General features: G+C 31.3%; 1 protein-coding gene across 1 annotated transcript; it reads right to left on the bottom strand.

The window, feature by feature from the left end:
- LOC109330760 (protein WUSCHEL-like) lies at nucleotides 7,529–9,697 on the bottom strand. The gene is made up of 3 exons (XM_019565041.1): nucleotides 9,072–9,697; nucleotides 8,886–8,986; nucleotides 7,529–8,398 (listed from the first exon to the last, which is right to left on the bottom strand). Exons 1-3 carry the CDS (start codon nucleotides 9,442–9,444, stop codon nucleotides 8,039–8,041), a joined length of 834 nt encoding a protein of 277 aa, XP_019420586.1. The 5' UTR covers nucleotides 9,445–9,697; the 3' UTR covers nucleotides 7,529–8,038.

The raw sequence follows: 16,215 nt of genomic DNA, 5'->3' as shown, positions 1-16,215 counted from the left end.
TAGTTTCTTTGTAATTCAATTTAAATTCAATCTATTCGAATGAAATTTACATTACATTGCTATAGTATCACAAGGTATGGTGCATCCTTGGATAATTATAGGAGATTACAATAATGTGCTTAGTGGAAACCCATGGATCACACTTCATCTGGTCAAACAAACACACTCATGGAACTATATACTCTAGAATTGAAAGGAAAAAGGCAATGTACAAACTCATTACCACTGATGGGAAAACAATTTCCTCACAAAAGGATTTGGAACATGAAGTGCTTGACTTCTACAAAAACCTCATAGGAGTGAATGTGGTAGCCTTGAGAAAAAGGTAAGTGTCTCAATAAAGAATTGGCATCCACCTTAATCCACAAGATCACTGAGGAAGAAGTATGGAAAGCAGTTCAAAGCATTGGTGACAATAAAGCACGAGGTATTGATGGGTATAATTCCCATTTATTTAACTCAGCTTTGTCCATTGTAAAGGAGGATGTGCTCAAATCCATTCAGGTATTCTTCCAGGAGGAGAAACTTTACCCTGACTTCAATTGCACTCTTGTAACTCTTCTGCCAAAACATAACGATGCAACCTCTATGAAGGACATGAGGCCCATTTCTTGTTGCATAACCTTCTATAAAATTATCTCCAAGATATTAACCAGAAGGCTTGCTGCAATTATTGGAAATATAGTGGATGATGGTTAATCAGCCTTCATTCCAGGGAAGGTTATCCAGGACAACATTATTTTGGCCCAGGAGCTGGTGAGGGGATATGGAACAAAAGGTGTCTCTCCGAGATGTATGATACAAATGGATAAGTGTGCCGTTACGGAGACTATGTATGAAATTTGGAAGATGAGAAATGTATGCATTTTTCAGGGTGGTACTATAAATGACAGCATTGGTTCTACTATTATTAATACCATTTGTATTAGGACTAGCATCAATGATAAGTTGAAAATGTATTGTAATGATCTAGGCAATCCTGGATCCTAGTCTAGCCAATTTGTTCCTTTTTCCTGGATATGTTGATCGGATGTACTGAACTGTTTTTTGGAAATAGAATTTGTTCTTTGTTACAAAAAAAAAATTGTTTAACATAAGCCTTTAAACAATCTCACAAGCATTTAATAATTATTTTGGGCTAGAAACATGGGAAGACCAAGAGTATCTGCATCAATATAATCTACCCCATCATTGGGATTGAAAACTCCTTTTTGTTGATAAAAGTCTTCTCAGATTGGGCTCAAAGGAACATGTGGTATAAGGTATTGTAACTTCAGTTAATTGAATATGCTATATTCTTCTTCTAATGCAGACAACGGGTAAATGAACCTTCCAAACAAAGACTATACCAAAAGAGACAGAGTAGGGGGAAAATGATGGGCTAAATATCATTAAGCCCAATGAAGATAATTTCATATTGGTAACCATAATCACTAACAAAGCCATAAGACAATTAAACTTGTCACGACAATAATGCAATTGTGCGATAAGGATCACATGTCCTAAAAAGTTCATATCTACATGTCTCAAACTAATCATATTCATATAAATAATATAAAAAAAATATTTTATGTTTTTATTATTTTTCTTTTTAATTAGGTATCACTTTTTAATTAGTTTGATACATAAATGAAACATAAAAGATAGGACAAATAATCTCCATTTGTACTTGTCACCACTCTTATCTAAGAATCCTCACAAAAGTTGCACTAAATATGATGATTTTGAACCTCCATGAAGTGAGTGAATCTAAATGTATAAGAATTATTACATATTAATAACATAAACAAAACTCTAAAGTGAGTTTAAAAATGATGATACAAGTACATTATTATTTTCTTAATTTAAGGCCCTTTTGTGAATTACATTTTAGAATAAATAGAAAAAAAAGAAAAAGTTTCAAAATTATGAAATACATTGGTGAAATGTCTCTTAAATATTCTTTTTCTTTTTTTTTCTCTTCCAAAACCAAACTCGCAGACAAATTTTTAGTGGTGTTTTTTCCCAATAATATATGGAATAATATATTTTACTTATTGGCTTTTTACCTGCATTCAATTTAGATGAGCTTATTATATAGAAGATTAGATACCTCATAATTGTCAAAAATAGGCGTTTGGGTCTATAGATGCTTGGTGGCCCTATCAAATGATACACATGTGATGCCATGTTACTCTTGTCTTCCAAATTCTTACATGAAGACAAAACATGACAAGCGCTAAGGTCGAACAAACATCATTCGAATGTGAAGTTTTACAGTTAAACCAATCAAATATGCCAACTTTCTCACCACATGCCAAAAAATTCTGTCACCATCAGTACTTACGCCAATCCTTGTCATGTAACCTTTTCTCTAGTCTCTTTAAAGAGTTCAAAGGGAGTAAGGTACAATGTAGTGTTTCCCATGCAAAAAGTACTTAAAGTACACAGTGACACATTTAACATAAACTGGTACAATAGAAAAATTATTTGTGACCAAGTCTTCTCACAATAATTGTATATAGGCTGCATATGTGCCACTTTCTAATGCAGTGAAGTTTTTCAAAAGTTCTAATTCACGTGCTTACACTACTGTTTCGCCTCAGTACAAGTACTGTTTTGTATGGAAAAGGATGAAGAGGAAAAGAATATTTCATCCATAAACATAGTTGAAGTTAAAGAAAAGGGCATTAGAGAATATCCAGCAAAATAAAAGCAAGTAACTAGTTAGAATAGAACATTAGATGCATGTTACATATTAAGTAACTAACTAGTTAGATTTAATTTTTTATGTGTGATCAGTCTAAAGTTGATAGTATTATTTAATCATATATAGTTTTATCAAAGAAGTTTGACTTTAAAATTTTGTAAGAATTAAGCTTGTATGATTAAATAGTCTTCACTCTTGATTCCTACCATTTTTCTAGTAAAGTTGAATATTATTGCACATGATTGAATGTTGTCCGCATACACTATTATTTGAGCAGCAGGAATTCAATGCAAAAACTTGTCAGTGAGTTTATGCATGTACATGAATACGTGTCTGATCTCAGACCTCTGTTTTGTGTAGCTTTTGTACAACATGTAGCAGTAATTGAAAATGATTCACACTTGGTAATGAAAATAAGCCATAAAACTGGAACTGTGTGTCAGTAAGTCGGCGCTGAAGGGATTCAAAACGAAAGTTAATGGTGCATGCATTAAACGGATGTAATGTAATATAAACCAGCACATGTTACCATGTGAATCATTCCCAGTCATATGACAAAAATTTAATACAAGAGTAACATGAGCATGGCTTGTTTCTCTATTTAAATTTGTGAGGCTCATAAGCCATTAATGTCTTTGGCTCATTATAAACTTTAACCCTTAATTTTATTTGTCACTTTGGGCTGTACTCATACACACTTTTTTTTAGCAAACCTGGACTAAGTAAGATATTGACTATATAAATAACTTATAAGGATAATATAATCTAAGAGGGTGAGTCTTCTGATCCCAATGATGGAGTTGTTTGCATCTATTTATATATAATTAATGACTAAAAAACTTGTGTTTACTAAAATCAATAGTTATAAAATATATGTAAAAAATTATATAGTAAAAAGAAGTGGTGTGGGAATACATTATTGTATAGAAATACAAGTACTGAGTGGAGTAGACTACCCTTCATTTTCTGTCATTACTCCTTTGGCTTAATTTATAGGTATTGGCAGTGAACCACATGCTATAGCTATGTACATGTATCACATCAGAGCAAGCCAAAGTCCTTAAACAACTTCAATAATCCCTTTAGAGTTTAGACCAACTTTACCAATATATATTAATGAAACATTGTCCTACGTAATAGATTCTCTTATAAGTAGGTACCCTCTAAGGAACATGTTCATAGAAGAATCATATAGAGATAGAGAGAGGGGGAAAATAAGAAGAAAGTGGAGAAAAAATGTTGAAGGGTCAATGCATGCCAAGGTTCAAGAGCAATTCATGCAGCACAAAGAATAAAAGTCCAACGCCTATGACCTTGTTAGAGCGTTTCAGGGAGGCAGTGCTGCGGTTAATGATGTATTCTGCGCTTTCAAAAGCCACCACTACCACCACCAGACACGGCGGCGCCGGTGATGTGGTAGGATCAGAACGGCAAAGACGGTATAGCCCATATGAGCCTCATCACAGTGAAGCTGTAGCAGATTGCATTGAGTTCATTAAGAAAAAGGCCGCCACCGATGGTGACGGAAACCGCCACTCTAGTGCTAGTAGCTCTGCCGATGACACGGCGGAGTCATCGTAACGGTGTCTGTCATGTCATGTAATGTTTTGTTTCTAATAATGTTTTGTTTCCCCTCTCCTTATAGAGTGTGAAAACTATTTCATTGCTTTGTAATTTGATTTTATAGATTTCTAATATTTGATGGGAGTGAGGTGTAGACATAGAATTCGGGAGCTTTTATGTTTTTTTTTAAATTTGATCCTAGTAATGTATAGTATATAGATATATATTTCATTATTTTGATTTATTTTCCCATTTGTGTTGCTCATGAGATGTTATTTGAACGAAATCTTCTACAATGTTCCTGTATATTATTGGTTAATTTACGGAGTTAAGTGATTTTGAGTATTGATATTATAATTTTTAATGGCATGGATATTTCTAAATGATAATAAAAAAAGTCGGATTTTTTTTTTATCTCCTCACCTTTTCCTTTTTTTTGCTAAGGAATTAATCTTTTTCAGTGTTTGTGATTGCTCCTCTCAATAAGTGTGTTCTCAAGAATTGAATCATATACTTTTTGGTCATCCTGATAATCTAGTAGAACTTTACGGATTAATATCTTGTAGTAAGATTATTTTTATGTTGTTTGCAAGAAGATGACAATATATAGATGGAAATTAATTTGTATGAATGCCTTACTGGTACAGGATTTATGGGTCAAGCCACTTTCCAGGCTGTTATACATGTTGCTTTAAGGTACTCATTTCATGATATGTGATTTAGAATCTCTAGCCTCATGGATCGGTAAAAATTAGAGAAAATCAGTAGAGTTGATACATGAATAGCTCCTATAACTTCTAGAAAGGATATTGTTCAAAACTATTTTCCCAAAAATAATAAAAAAGTTATAATTATTTTTATTTCAATTTCAACATTTAATTCTATATCGCACAATATATACACACCCCTCTCTGGCAGGAAATAATCCCTTTTATTTCATCATATAATTAATTAGAAGATTGATAAATAAATACATAATAACTGATAAATACACTCTTCCCTGCCACAATTCCATATTAGTTAAAGCTTTCAAGTACATTGATCCTATAACTCTGAGGTATCTTCATACTATAAAGTACAAGTTATAAATATTAGTTACAAGTTTATGCGTACAAAATTAAATTTTACCAAACAGGTCAAAAAACTTAAAAGAAGTATATACAATTAAGTCCATCATAATCAACATACAAATACTTAGAATTCTTTAAAAAAGAAAAATACTTAGAACTTAAAATTTACCATTCTAGGGGTACAAACTGCAGAGTGTCTTAAATAATTAGTTAAAGATGTGTTAGCATGTCATTGATTGGACAACGTGGGTGTTAGAAATGAATGAAAATTTATTAGGATTAAATACTCATGTAAAATGTATAAACGTACAGCACATGGATGACCAAGGCAAGTGAATTGAAGCAACTCAGAGGCTACTGAAAATGAATAATTGTAAGTTATTCTATAATTTTATCATGCATTTTTATATTCCTAATACCAATACGACGTTCATCTAGTTGTGTAAAGTCACGTTAGATCCTCGGAATGGCCAAAATATCAACGAGTTAATTTCTGTGAGCGACACTTGTTAGGAGAGACAACACACATTTTAAAAGAGATAAGTTACTTATTCATATGGTAATCGGGTACAAGAAAAAAAAAATATATCCGTAATGCATGGACAAATTTATTTTTTTCATTCAATATTTTCCCTACATAACTCAAATGAGATCAAACAGAAGTTCCTTAACCATTGAGAACTTACAAAACGAACAAAGTATGGGACAGCCAATTTTTAGATAAAACAGGCCCATGAGATTTTAGCTTGATAGCTAATAGAAGAAATAAAGCCCGCCTATTTCTGCATAATGTTCTGAAAACACGGGCTTCATTCAGAATCTGTAAGGAGCCGATAAGAGCACACTTTCTTTTTTTCTTTTCAAAGGAAGGCTCATAGAGTCTTATAAGGAGGACAGGGGAAAGATGCTTGAAGAGAATGAGAAAACCAAGTTAATTGTAGCGGTTACACCAAGGGTAAGTACTTAATTTCTCTGAGATTTGTTTGAGAGATGTATTTTAGAGGAGAATGAAAGGAAATGAAAGACTTGAGAGTCATCCCACAAGTGTATTTCATAGCTTCCAAACTTTTCTTTTCTATTCTTTCCCCTCCAAAATACATTTGGATGGTTTAATACTTCATAAAACAAGTGTGTGGGACATATGTTGTAGACCCACATGTGACACATTTGAAAGTTGAATGGATTTTGAAGGAATGGATTTGAGATGATGTTTTAATGAATGAAGATCTTCTGTTTTAATCTATGGTCTTATTTTTGACATTGATTAATTAGAATATGTCATTTAATTAAGTAAAAATTAAAGATCATAAAACAAAATTATATTACTTTTTGTAAATTGATTGGATAGAGGATATTAGTTCGTTTTTAATAACTCAATTTTATATAATGAAGGGCATCTCTCGTTTTATTTTTTGGTTATCAATCTCTCATTTTATTAAGTGTTAACAACTTCATTTAGAGCAATGATATAACAAAAATTACAACGTTGATATTTCTAATTTATGGAATGCACTATTTACAAAATATTTTTTCTTGATTCCTTGCATTGGAGCATGTAATTAGAATATGTTGGGCGGAATATATTTGGTATTATAAGTCTTGTGTGAAATATGATGCTATTATACTTTAGATACTTTATTGACATATTCGTAAATAGAAAGCTAGTTTGCATTAAAAGTTATACATTCTCTTGAGCTTGTTTTTAAATAAAAATATATCTACAAAATTCAAATACTATACTTTTGAATACAATGTTTTAATATTAGGGCATATATCCAAGCAATTAAAACAATTTAGAATTTGGTATTTACGAAGCTGGCTCAAACTTCAAAATATATACTCTCCTAGTTGCAAAGTTGCAGTTTGAACAGTGTACAGATTAGATTTATCATCATAATTCTCCTAACATACCAATTCCTTCTTTGCTTCTCTACTTTTATGCAACTTCATAGTCATATCATGATCATGTACACATTTGCTACCACAATAAAATGCTCAGAGAAAGAAAAAGCTGTATCATTATTATTATTATTAGAATGAAAAGAAAGAACAAAAACAAAGCCAAACTTACCGTACAAGCTGTCAGTGCCTTCAGTGGTCCCTATATAAATTTATGTGACAGTAGTTTTGTTATGTAGTTCACACCCCTCCTCATAAAAAAAAATACTCATATTCTAGTATAAGAAAATATATTATTCATATACCCTTAGCAGAAAAAATAGGTAATTAATGTATCATTGATTCATAGAAAATGACAGGGTGGCTTTTCTTTGATCAGATTAATGCACTGGCCAATTCTATTGTTCATTAATGTTTTCATGGAAAAAGGTAAAAATGGTTTTGGACATATAAGGAGAGAAAGACTCAAATACTCCATTCCAAATTTACAATAGTGAGAATAACCTTAACTTCCATCATAATCATTATATTAGTAATATTATCATTCCTTCTAAGGCCAATCATTTCAATTACTATGATATTAATTGAAGAATGTTTTTTGGGAGATGGATAAAGTAGCATAACTATATATAATTAATTGTTCCCCCGCGTGACATGTGTCATGTTAGGGACATCTCTTAATAACTTAGAACAGGTAAAAGATCAGCACCTAGTTACATAATACATACAGTCCTAAAACTAACTATTTAAGCAAATTAAGCTTATCATCTTAAAACTAATTATAAGCTGAATATAGATAGAAGACTTAAGCATTAATTTAAGAGAAATCTGGTGATTTGCGAGCGTAGGAGTTGAGACTGAGTTCCAAGGAAGCTCGAGAACCATTCATGAAACCATCCTCAGCCTGATACCAACCAGCACCAACATAGTTGGAAGAGTTAGGCTTGAGGTTACAATAGCCATGAATGTCTTCACAGTGCACAGGGAATAAAGGGAGTGTTTGAATCTCATTGGAACCATCCTCTACTTGTTCTTCTTCCATGGTTTCTTCATTTTGCCTTCTTTTGTCAAAGAAAGTGTAGGCTGAAGAATATTGGTCCATACCAAAGTATCCCAAATTATGGTTTATAGCACTACCAACATGGCTACTGCTACCTCCAGCTGATATTGAACAGTCCTAAGAAATTGTTCCAAGAAAGAAAGAAAAAGTGAAGTGGTCAAAACCTGATTGAAATAGTTGGAAACTTAGCATAAAAAATTCTAGAGGCTAATTATAAATGATCTATAAAGGTTATAACTAGTTATGAGGTAGTGAATTAAACCCTTGTTTTAACACTAGTGCCTCTCAAATGCATGTGGCTTTACGAGAAATATAACTTCTATTCTGTGTTTAAAAAATCCATTATGCTTAGCTTTGTGCATTTTTCAAGAGACCAAAGGGTTTCTTGCTTCCAAAAAAGTTTCAAGGATGGAACAATGTAAATGGCAGGACTGTTTCTCCCTTTTGTTGTTAAATATAATATTATTGGTTATATGTAGTGTTGGTAACTTGGTATATCACTTGTTAGTTTGTGCTCTCTCCAAATCGATCCGCAGTGATAATGAAAGAGAGAAAAACATAGTTAGGAGCATAAAATCTGAAGAAGTCATCATATATAACATACCCTAAAACTCTTCTCCATGGGCACAGATCCATACCCATAGTTTCCCATGTGGCCCATAGAAACCATTCCAATAGCAGAAGATGATGGTGTGGAAGAACCCCCTAAACATATGAACATAGCCATATTATTAAAAGTTAAAGAAATAAGTTGAAAAGGAGAGAAAGAGTGTAATATTATTACCATTACCAGTAGAGGGTATGTTAGAATACTTAGTGTGAATGGGTGGTTCATCATGTTTACAAGTAGAAGCAGTGTTGGTTGGGGCTCTTTGCATGGGAACATCAGAAGTGAACCTTTTCTTCTGTCTTTCTCTTGCTTTGTGGTTTTGGAACCAATAAAAGACATTCTTGCCTTCAATCTTACCGTACTGTCTTAGCCTAGCAGAGATCCTCTGAATCTGTTCAGCACTTGGGGATCTTATTCCATTATTGTAGTAAAGGTCTTTCAATATTCTTATCTGGTCTGTTGTGGGAGTCCACCTTGTACTACTTTGCCTGCTCATAAATCCACCTTTTCCACTGCCCCCATCCTCATTTGGTTGTTGAGCTTCCATGTTCATATGGATTGAAAACAAGAAGAAGATTACAAAGCGAAGCAAACAAAGAGAGTGAGAAGTGAGAGGAGTATAAAGGGTAGGTGAGGTTAGGGAGAGAATGCATGAAAAAATAGAGGGATAGGGTTATTATGTGAAGTTATAATAGGGGTAGCACATGGTACATGGAGTGATAAAGTGAGAAAATCACAAATAATATCTGGGAGAGAAGGACTGAAGTTGACAGAGGGAAGTTCATAAAAAGGGAAGGGATAAGAGAGAGCTTAGAAAGTGAGGGCACCACAAGCACCAATATTACTTGGATCAAAAGGCATGACCAAGTAATGGTATATAACTATATATGAAAGAAAACCATATCATAAATAATGCTTCTTTTACAATAATATTATATTGTATAATACATTTGTACAACTTTCTTGGAAAAAATAGTTAAATAATGTAAATAAAAAAAATAGAAGACTCTCTTTTTGTTTAAGAAAAAACTGTATAAATTTATCTAACAACTTTGTTGTATATTACAACCATAGAAGGAGACAAAGAGGGAATGGGAGGTAGAAAAAAGAGGTATGAAATGATAAATTGGATGGAAGGATAGGAAAAAAAGATGTGTTGTGATTTATGAATGAAGGAATGAATGAGTGGCAAATGGACAATGATCATGTGTCCCAACAGTGTCATATTCTTTATCTCAAGTCTATCCTATTTTGTCATGTGAATAAAAGAAATTTTTTTATAACAAAAATAACAAAAGGTCACATTTTAATTGGTTTGAGATATGGAATAAGATACTATTTGAAACAGTTGATTGATGTGAATGAAGCTGGATGTGATATATATGGGAGTTCAATATGTTTTTCATTTGGGATGGGTATCAACTGCTCTCAATAATGTCTCATTCCTTATCCCAAGTTAATCATATAGTAATATGTTAATAAAATAAAATTTTGGTACTCTAATTGGTTTAGGACATGAAGTGAGACATAATTTGAGACATTGATCTCCATCCCTTCTTTTGATGGACCCACACACAATATTTTTCCTGAGTTATAATTAAGTCGAATCAAAGTTACCAAGATATTATTGTACTTGCTTGAGGACGTGAAGGGTAATTATAATGCAACTTACTTTGCCTCTCATGAGCTTTTATAATTAGGGTTATTGAATTATTGGTTATGAGTTATGCATATTCTGTAGGAATTTCAGGAAGTAAAGCTTTTGTAATTGTACTTGTGAGCCAGTGTGCGTGGGCTAATGAAATGGTACACACTATGTGACCAAGATTTACAATATACACACTCTTGAGACTTGAGAGAGAGATCTTTCTATTAATCGATTCTGTAGTCTGTACATACAAGCTCTTTTTGGTTACAACTTACACCTTTCAATTCTGCACAAGAAAGAATTATCCTTATTCAGAAGTGGGGCAGTGACCATAATCAGAAAGAAAAATAATGTAGAACGCTTTTTTCATTACAGATTCTTCAATTAGGTTCTTTTATCATGTCTATGATAGTCTCATAAAAAGCATTGGTGGGATTTAACAATAATTCTTATACATGTTAAATAATAAATTAAATAGTATTGATTTTCTTCTTAGTTCTTTCTCTCCATCAAGATCACACAAAAAGGTTACAATTCTCTTCGGTAATAAGCCTTAGTTTTCTACATATATTGTCATAAAGTGACTTAACTTTATGTGAAGAAAAAGAAAGTACATAGACAAATAAGATAGGGTAGAAAGAAGCGAAAATCCTAAACTCTATATAGCGAACCTACTCAAACGATTTAGTTAGGAATTAGAAGCTAGTTTATCAAATAAACTAACATTTTGATTTTTCTTGTCTCTAGTCTCTTTTGTCTCCATGGGTACACCTACAACCAAATCTCTCATCCTTTATATATATTGAAATGAAATAAAAGAGATAAAATATAATTTAGGGTTAATAATTAATTTAAGTTGTATAGTTTTATTTTAAAGAAAGCAGTAGGGTATAAATGTAAAAGTAAGTGGATGAATTTAAGAAGGGTAGAGAGAGGGTCTTTATGGGAAGAAGCACGCGCCCCAAAAATTAAATGCAAAAGATGTCATGGTTTCTGGATAGTTATCTTTGTCTGAGATCATAAACTTGAAAGCTACATCATTTTTTGCCACTGCCACTTCCACCTGTGCCCTTCAGTTTTCAGCAACCCTTCAAAGTGAGTGACTATTGTGCAGTGCAGTACCACTCTATACAAAATTGCATTCATCAAAATTCAACTTTAACTCTTATGAGTTAACTTCAATGTGGTATCACTAATCTTTATAAAATGTTCCAAACTTTAAAATGTATGGCTAACCAATTAAAGTTTGGAATAATATATGTGGGTATATAATTAATTTGGGCCTCAGAATATAGCTGCTTGTTGTTTCTAGTTAGCTGTCATTATAAAATTATTAGATGTCTTAATATATATATATATATGAATGAGTTTGTTGTTTTAAAGTTTTAATTGTGAGTATATTATCTATTATAGATCATTTAATCTTTATTTGTAAAAATAAGGAAGACATTCAAAACTTTATAAACTACAAGTAATATTATAAATTTTTTTGGTTCTATCAACTACCAAAAGTATTTCTTCGAATCTTGTTTAACGAATTAATCGCTAATTTTGGAGTGTGTTTGTCCCTTCCAATAACATCGTTATAAGGATACGCATATGTATAGCTGAGAAAACAATTTGATTTTATATCAAAGAGATTAATCACAGAGACTATAGTCTTGCTACGATGATGAATAAAAAAATACGTAAGGGACTTACATATCATTTTCATTGATTTGAAGAAGGTGTATGTTAAGCTACCTAAAGATGTAATGTGGAAGCTCCAAACAAGAAATGAATTTGGATTACACTAACAATGTGTAAGAACACATTTAAACAATTACACATATGTACCATAGTGCAGACTAGTGTAAGAACACAATATATGATCTCGGAAGATTTCTCTGTTGTTATAGGATTACACTAACAATGTGTTTGGTTTAGAGAAGAAAAGTTGAGGAAGGAAAACTTGAGAGAAGAAAATGTGTAGAAAATGTGATGATTTTTTAATTGTTTGATATGATAGAAAATAGAAAGAAAGTGAAGAGAAAATAATATGATTATTGTTAATAATGACATTTTCTTTGTACTATCAAATAGATGATATCTCAAAGTATGTTACAAATCATGTCTTAAACCAATGAAAACATGCAATGTGAATTAAAAAATTAAATAATTCTTATTTTTTTATGTTTTTATTTTATCGTCATTGGTTTGGAATATGGTTTAAGACATACTTTGAGACAATCGATTCTGGTATAATTTTTTCTACGTGTTTTTCTCTCAATAATGGAGAGAAAACATAATACATGGATCCCACCAATTTTTTTCTTTCTTTTCAATGCAACCAAACAATGGAAAAATCTCTTTTTATTCCTCCCACTTTCTTTCCTCCACTTTTCACCCCAACCAAATATACCCTAACAATTGATATTGAGTTGGGTCTTTACCTATTTATGTTGGTTTTGATGTGTTTGCTGATTATATTCAAAAACTACAGTCGCAATAACACAAAAAATAAAAAAGTTAGCAAGGGTTTTGTATGGTAAAATAGTAGCACATGCTTTACATAAAAATGAACCAATGAGGGAAACTGGGGTGAATGGAACTATTCAATCTTTCCTTGAATTCATTCTGTTGTTCCAGTCTCCTTTATTTCAAAGTTGATACGAAACAATATATTTATTCATTTGAATGTTATTCAATCCTTCATGAATGTGTCTCTACGTTTCAACTTTTCAGATTGCATAATTCGCTTGATTTTGACACCACCATCATCACATATTCACATTTGCATTTACATGCCCACTGCTTGCTACTTCCTTTTTCTCTACCTATCTATCACACACACATATTTAAATTTATTTCCAAAATATTTAAATTTATTTTAAATATTCTTATATGAACTTTTTTAAATTAATTTATCTTTATTTTCATTTGTTTTTTATCATCCAGTCCTACTAATAATAGATTAACATTGTCATGCCATCTACCACAAAAACATGATTTGTCAAATTTTGACTGTATATTTTCTTCTATGATAAATAGGAACCAGGATACTTCTCCACAAAATTTTCGGTCCACTTGTCACAAGTCAATTACATACCACCAAATAATATAAAAATATTCTTTTATGTTTTTTTCTTTTTAAATTTGTGTCAACTTTTATTGGATTAGAACTTAATAAGACATAAATATAGGATGTTGATCCCCATTCTATAAATAAAGTCATAATGTTAATCTTTTTTATGGTAGTTCTATTAATAAGTGTCTTATTTAATGATTAATAAAGATCAGCAGAAAAAAATCACAATTTCAAGGTATCAAAACTTTTTTTAATATAAGTAATCTTCCTCTACCTTTTATTAATACACATGTATATCTCGAACAAAACATAAAATTAAAAAAACATCAAATGTAGAACAAATAGTATAGACAATATAATTTTTTACACTGTTAGCATTATCCACTGTTAATTTATAATATTTTTATTTGAAAGTCAGTAGTAGCTAACATATGAATAGTAAGAACTTGTTGACAATGTAAAAAAACACTTACACTATTGGTGTATACATATTAATTCACAGTATTAATTTGAAGTGGAAAAACATTAGTAGTATTTTAAATAGATTGGGCAGATATATTTGTGTTTGATTAACCATATATAGGTGAATTTTGAAGGCAAATCCTTCATATGTCTGTTCTAAAATCTTGAAGTGCTTACCTCATAAGGGAGTGTGCCCTATCTAGAGAAACTCACAGAGGCAGTGATATACTTCCTAGTCTTACGGGTAATCATATTCTTGCAATAATTTTCTACCCGTATCTCTATATATACATCACAAAGATCATTCCATATCTCTCTAATATAGACTTCTACTCCTATTGCTCTCATTTTCTTTTACCTTTCTTCATTCCCATCACTTTGCAACCATATAGAGTAAAATCATACCCACAAAATATACTAATTGTTCCTTGCGTATTTTTATATTCTATGTGGTCTATTTTAATTTTATATGTGTTTAAGGTTATCAAGTTATCATTATAATTTCAATATCTTCTATACATGTTTTCATTTACCCCTCTTATTAGTTAATTGAATTAAAATTATTTGATAAGGTTAGGTGATAAAATATATAATAAATATAAATAACTTAACAGCTCATAATTTAAAAGTTACTCAAATTGAAATACTTATTGAATGATGACACTAGTAAGTAATGGATATTTTTACTTGAAAGATCCTCACTAACAAAGAAGGGTACTACCATATTTTTGTGTGGAATAAACTTGTTCACTAGTTTATAAGTCCACACAAGATGATGTTGTGAAGGACAAGCTAATCCAATAAAAAACTTTCTCATCATTAAACTATTACTTCAAAATGCATAGAAATATCATGACCCAATGTAACAATAAGGTAATGAGAGCATATAGTATTCCATAACCAGTGTCACTCCATATATTATAAACTATGAATGGTCAAAAAATTACTTAAAAATTAAATTTTAACTTCAAAATATTTTTTCAACCAATTATAAAATCATGATACATAAAACGACATTAAGTGTGAAACAACAAATATGCTACATTGAATAAACTAGTTTGAAGTATGTATGGAGTGGAGCCAAAATTGATTTAACCAGGCTTTTGGCTTAGAACTTAAAATATGGTAATGTTAGAAATGGGGACCACATATCCCCAATTTATTTCAGCTGCTCTTAAATGCAGCACCGAAAGATGTCTCTGACTTAAGTCTAAACATTTGTAGTGATTAGTAGTACCATATTAAACCAGATCCTCATTATTTAAAAAGTTATGATTGAACCAGATCCTCATTATTTAACAGATTAAGATCAACAAAGTTGGTGTTAAGAAAGTAGACTGCAATGAGACCAAGTTTTAGTACCTCTAAAATCTTGGAATGGTTGGTTGTAGGGATATCCAATCAAAGAAGGGGGAAACATTGAATGTCTTTATTTAACTATATAAAGGTGGCATCAGGAGTAGCTGGATGATTACGATAAAAACCATAGTTTTTAATATCAACTAAGTGGATCCCAAGGATGTGATTATGAGTGGCTGATAAGGCCTCTACCTACGTTGCATGAATAAAGATAATGTACAGATACGTATACAAGATATCATATTTTTGACAAAATCTAAATTACGGGTATGTGAATATAAAGTTAATATAAATAGTTAACTTATACTAGTTATATTCAATCTTAATCATTCACTTTTTTTAAATCCAACAGACCAAATGATTGAAACTTAAAGGTTTTTGTAAGATTGGATTTAATATATATACACTGACAGTGTAAGTTTTTTTACACTGTAAGCAAATCAATCATCATTAATTTATTAACGATTATTGACTCTCAAACAAAAGTAATACAATCACTAGTGAAAAATATGCTGACAGTAACTCTTTTAAGATTTTTCTTTCTTTTCTCTCATTATTTATTTCCCTCACTCGTCTAGTTTATTGAATTTAAGAAAATGAATGACTGAAATTGAATATAACTTCACTTGGGTGTAAAGAGATATCTCCTTATATATATATATATACACACATGAAGATAAAAGTACGAGTGTTAGAACTGGAAGAGGTTGGATGTCTGAAGATGGAAATCAGTTGAAATGTGATCATGAGAGACTAATTACTTGACTCAGTTTCAGTATTATATTGTG

This window comes from Lupinus angustifolius, chromosome LG17 (assembly GCF_001865875.1).
Source record: "Lupinus angustifolius cultivar Tanjil chromosome LG17, LupAngTanjil_v1.0, whole genome shotgun sequence".
NCBI classification, from domain to species: domain Eukaryota; kingdom Viridiplantae; phylum Streptophyta; class Magnoliopsida; order Fabales; family Fabaceae; genus Lupinus; species Lupinus angustifolius.
Note: the sequence above shows the minus strand (reverse complement) of the source record. Positions and strands in the feature narration are given on the sequence as shown.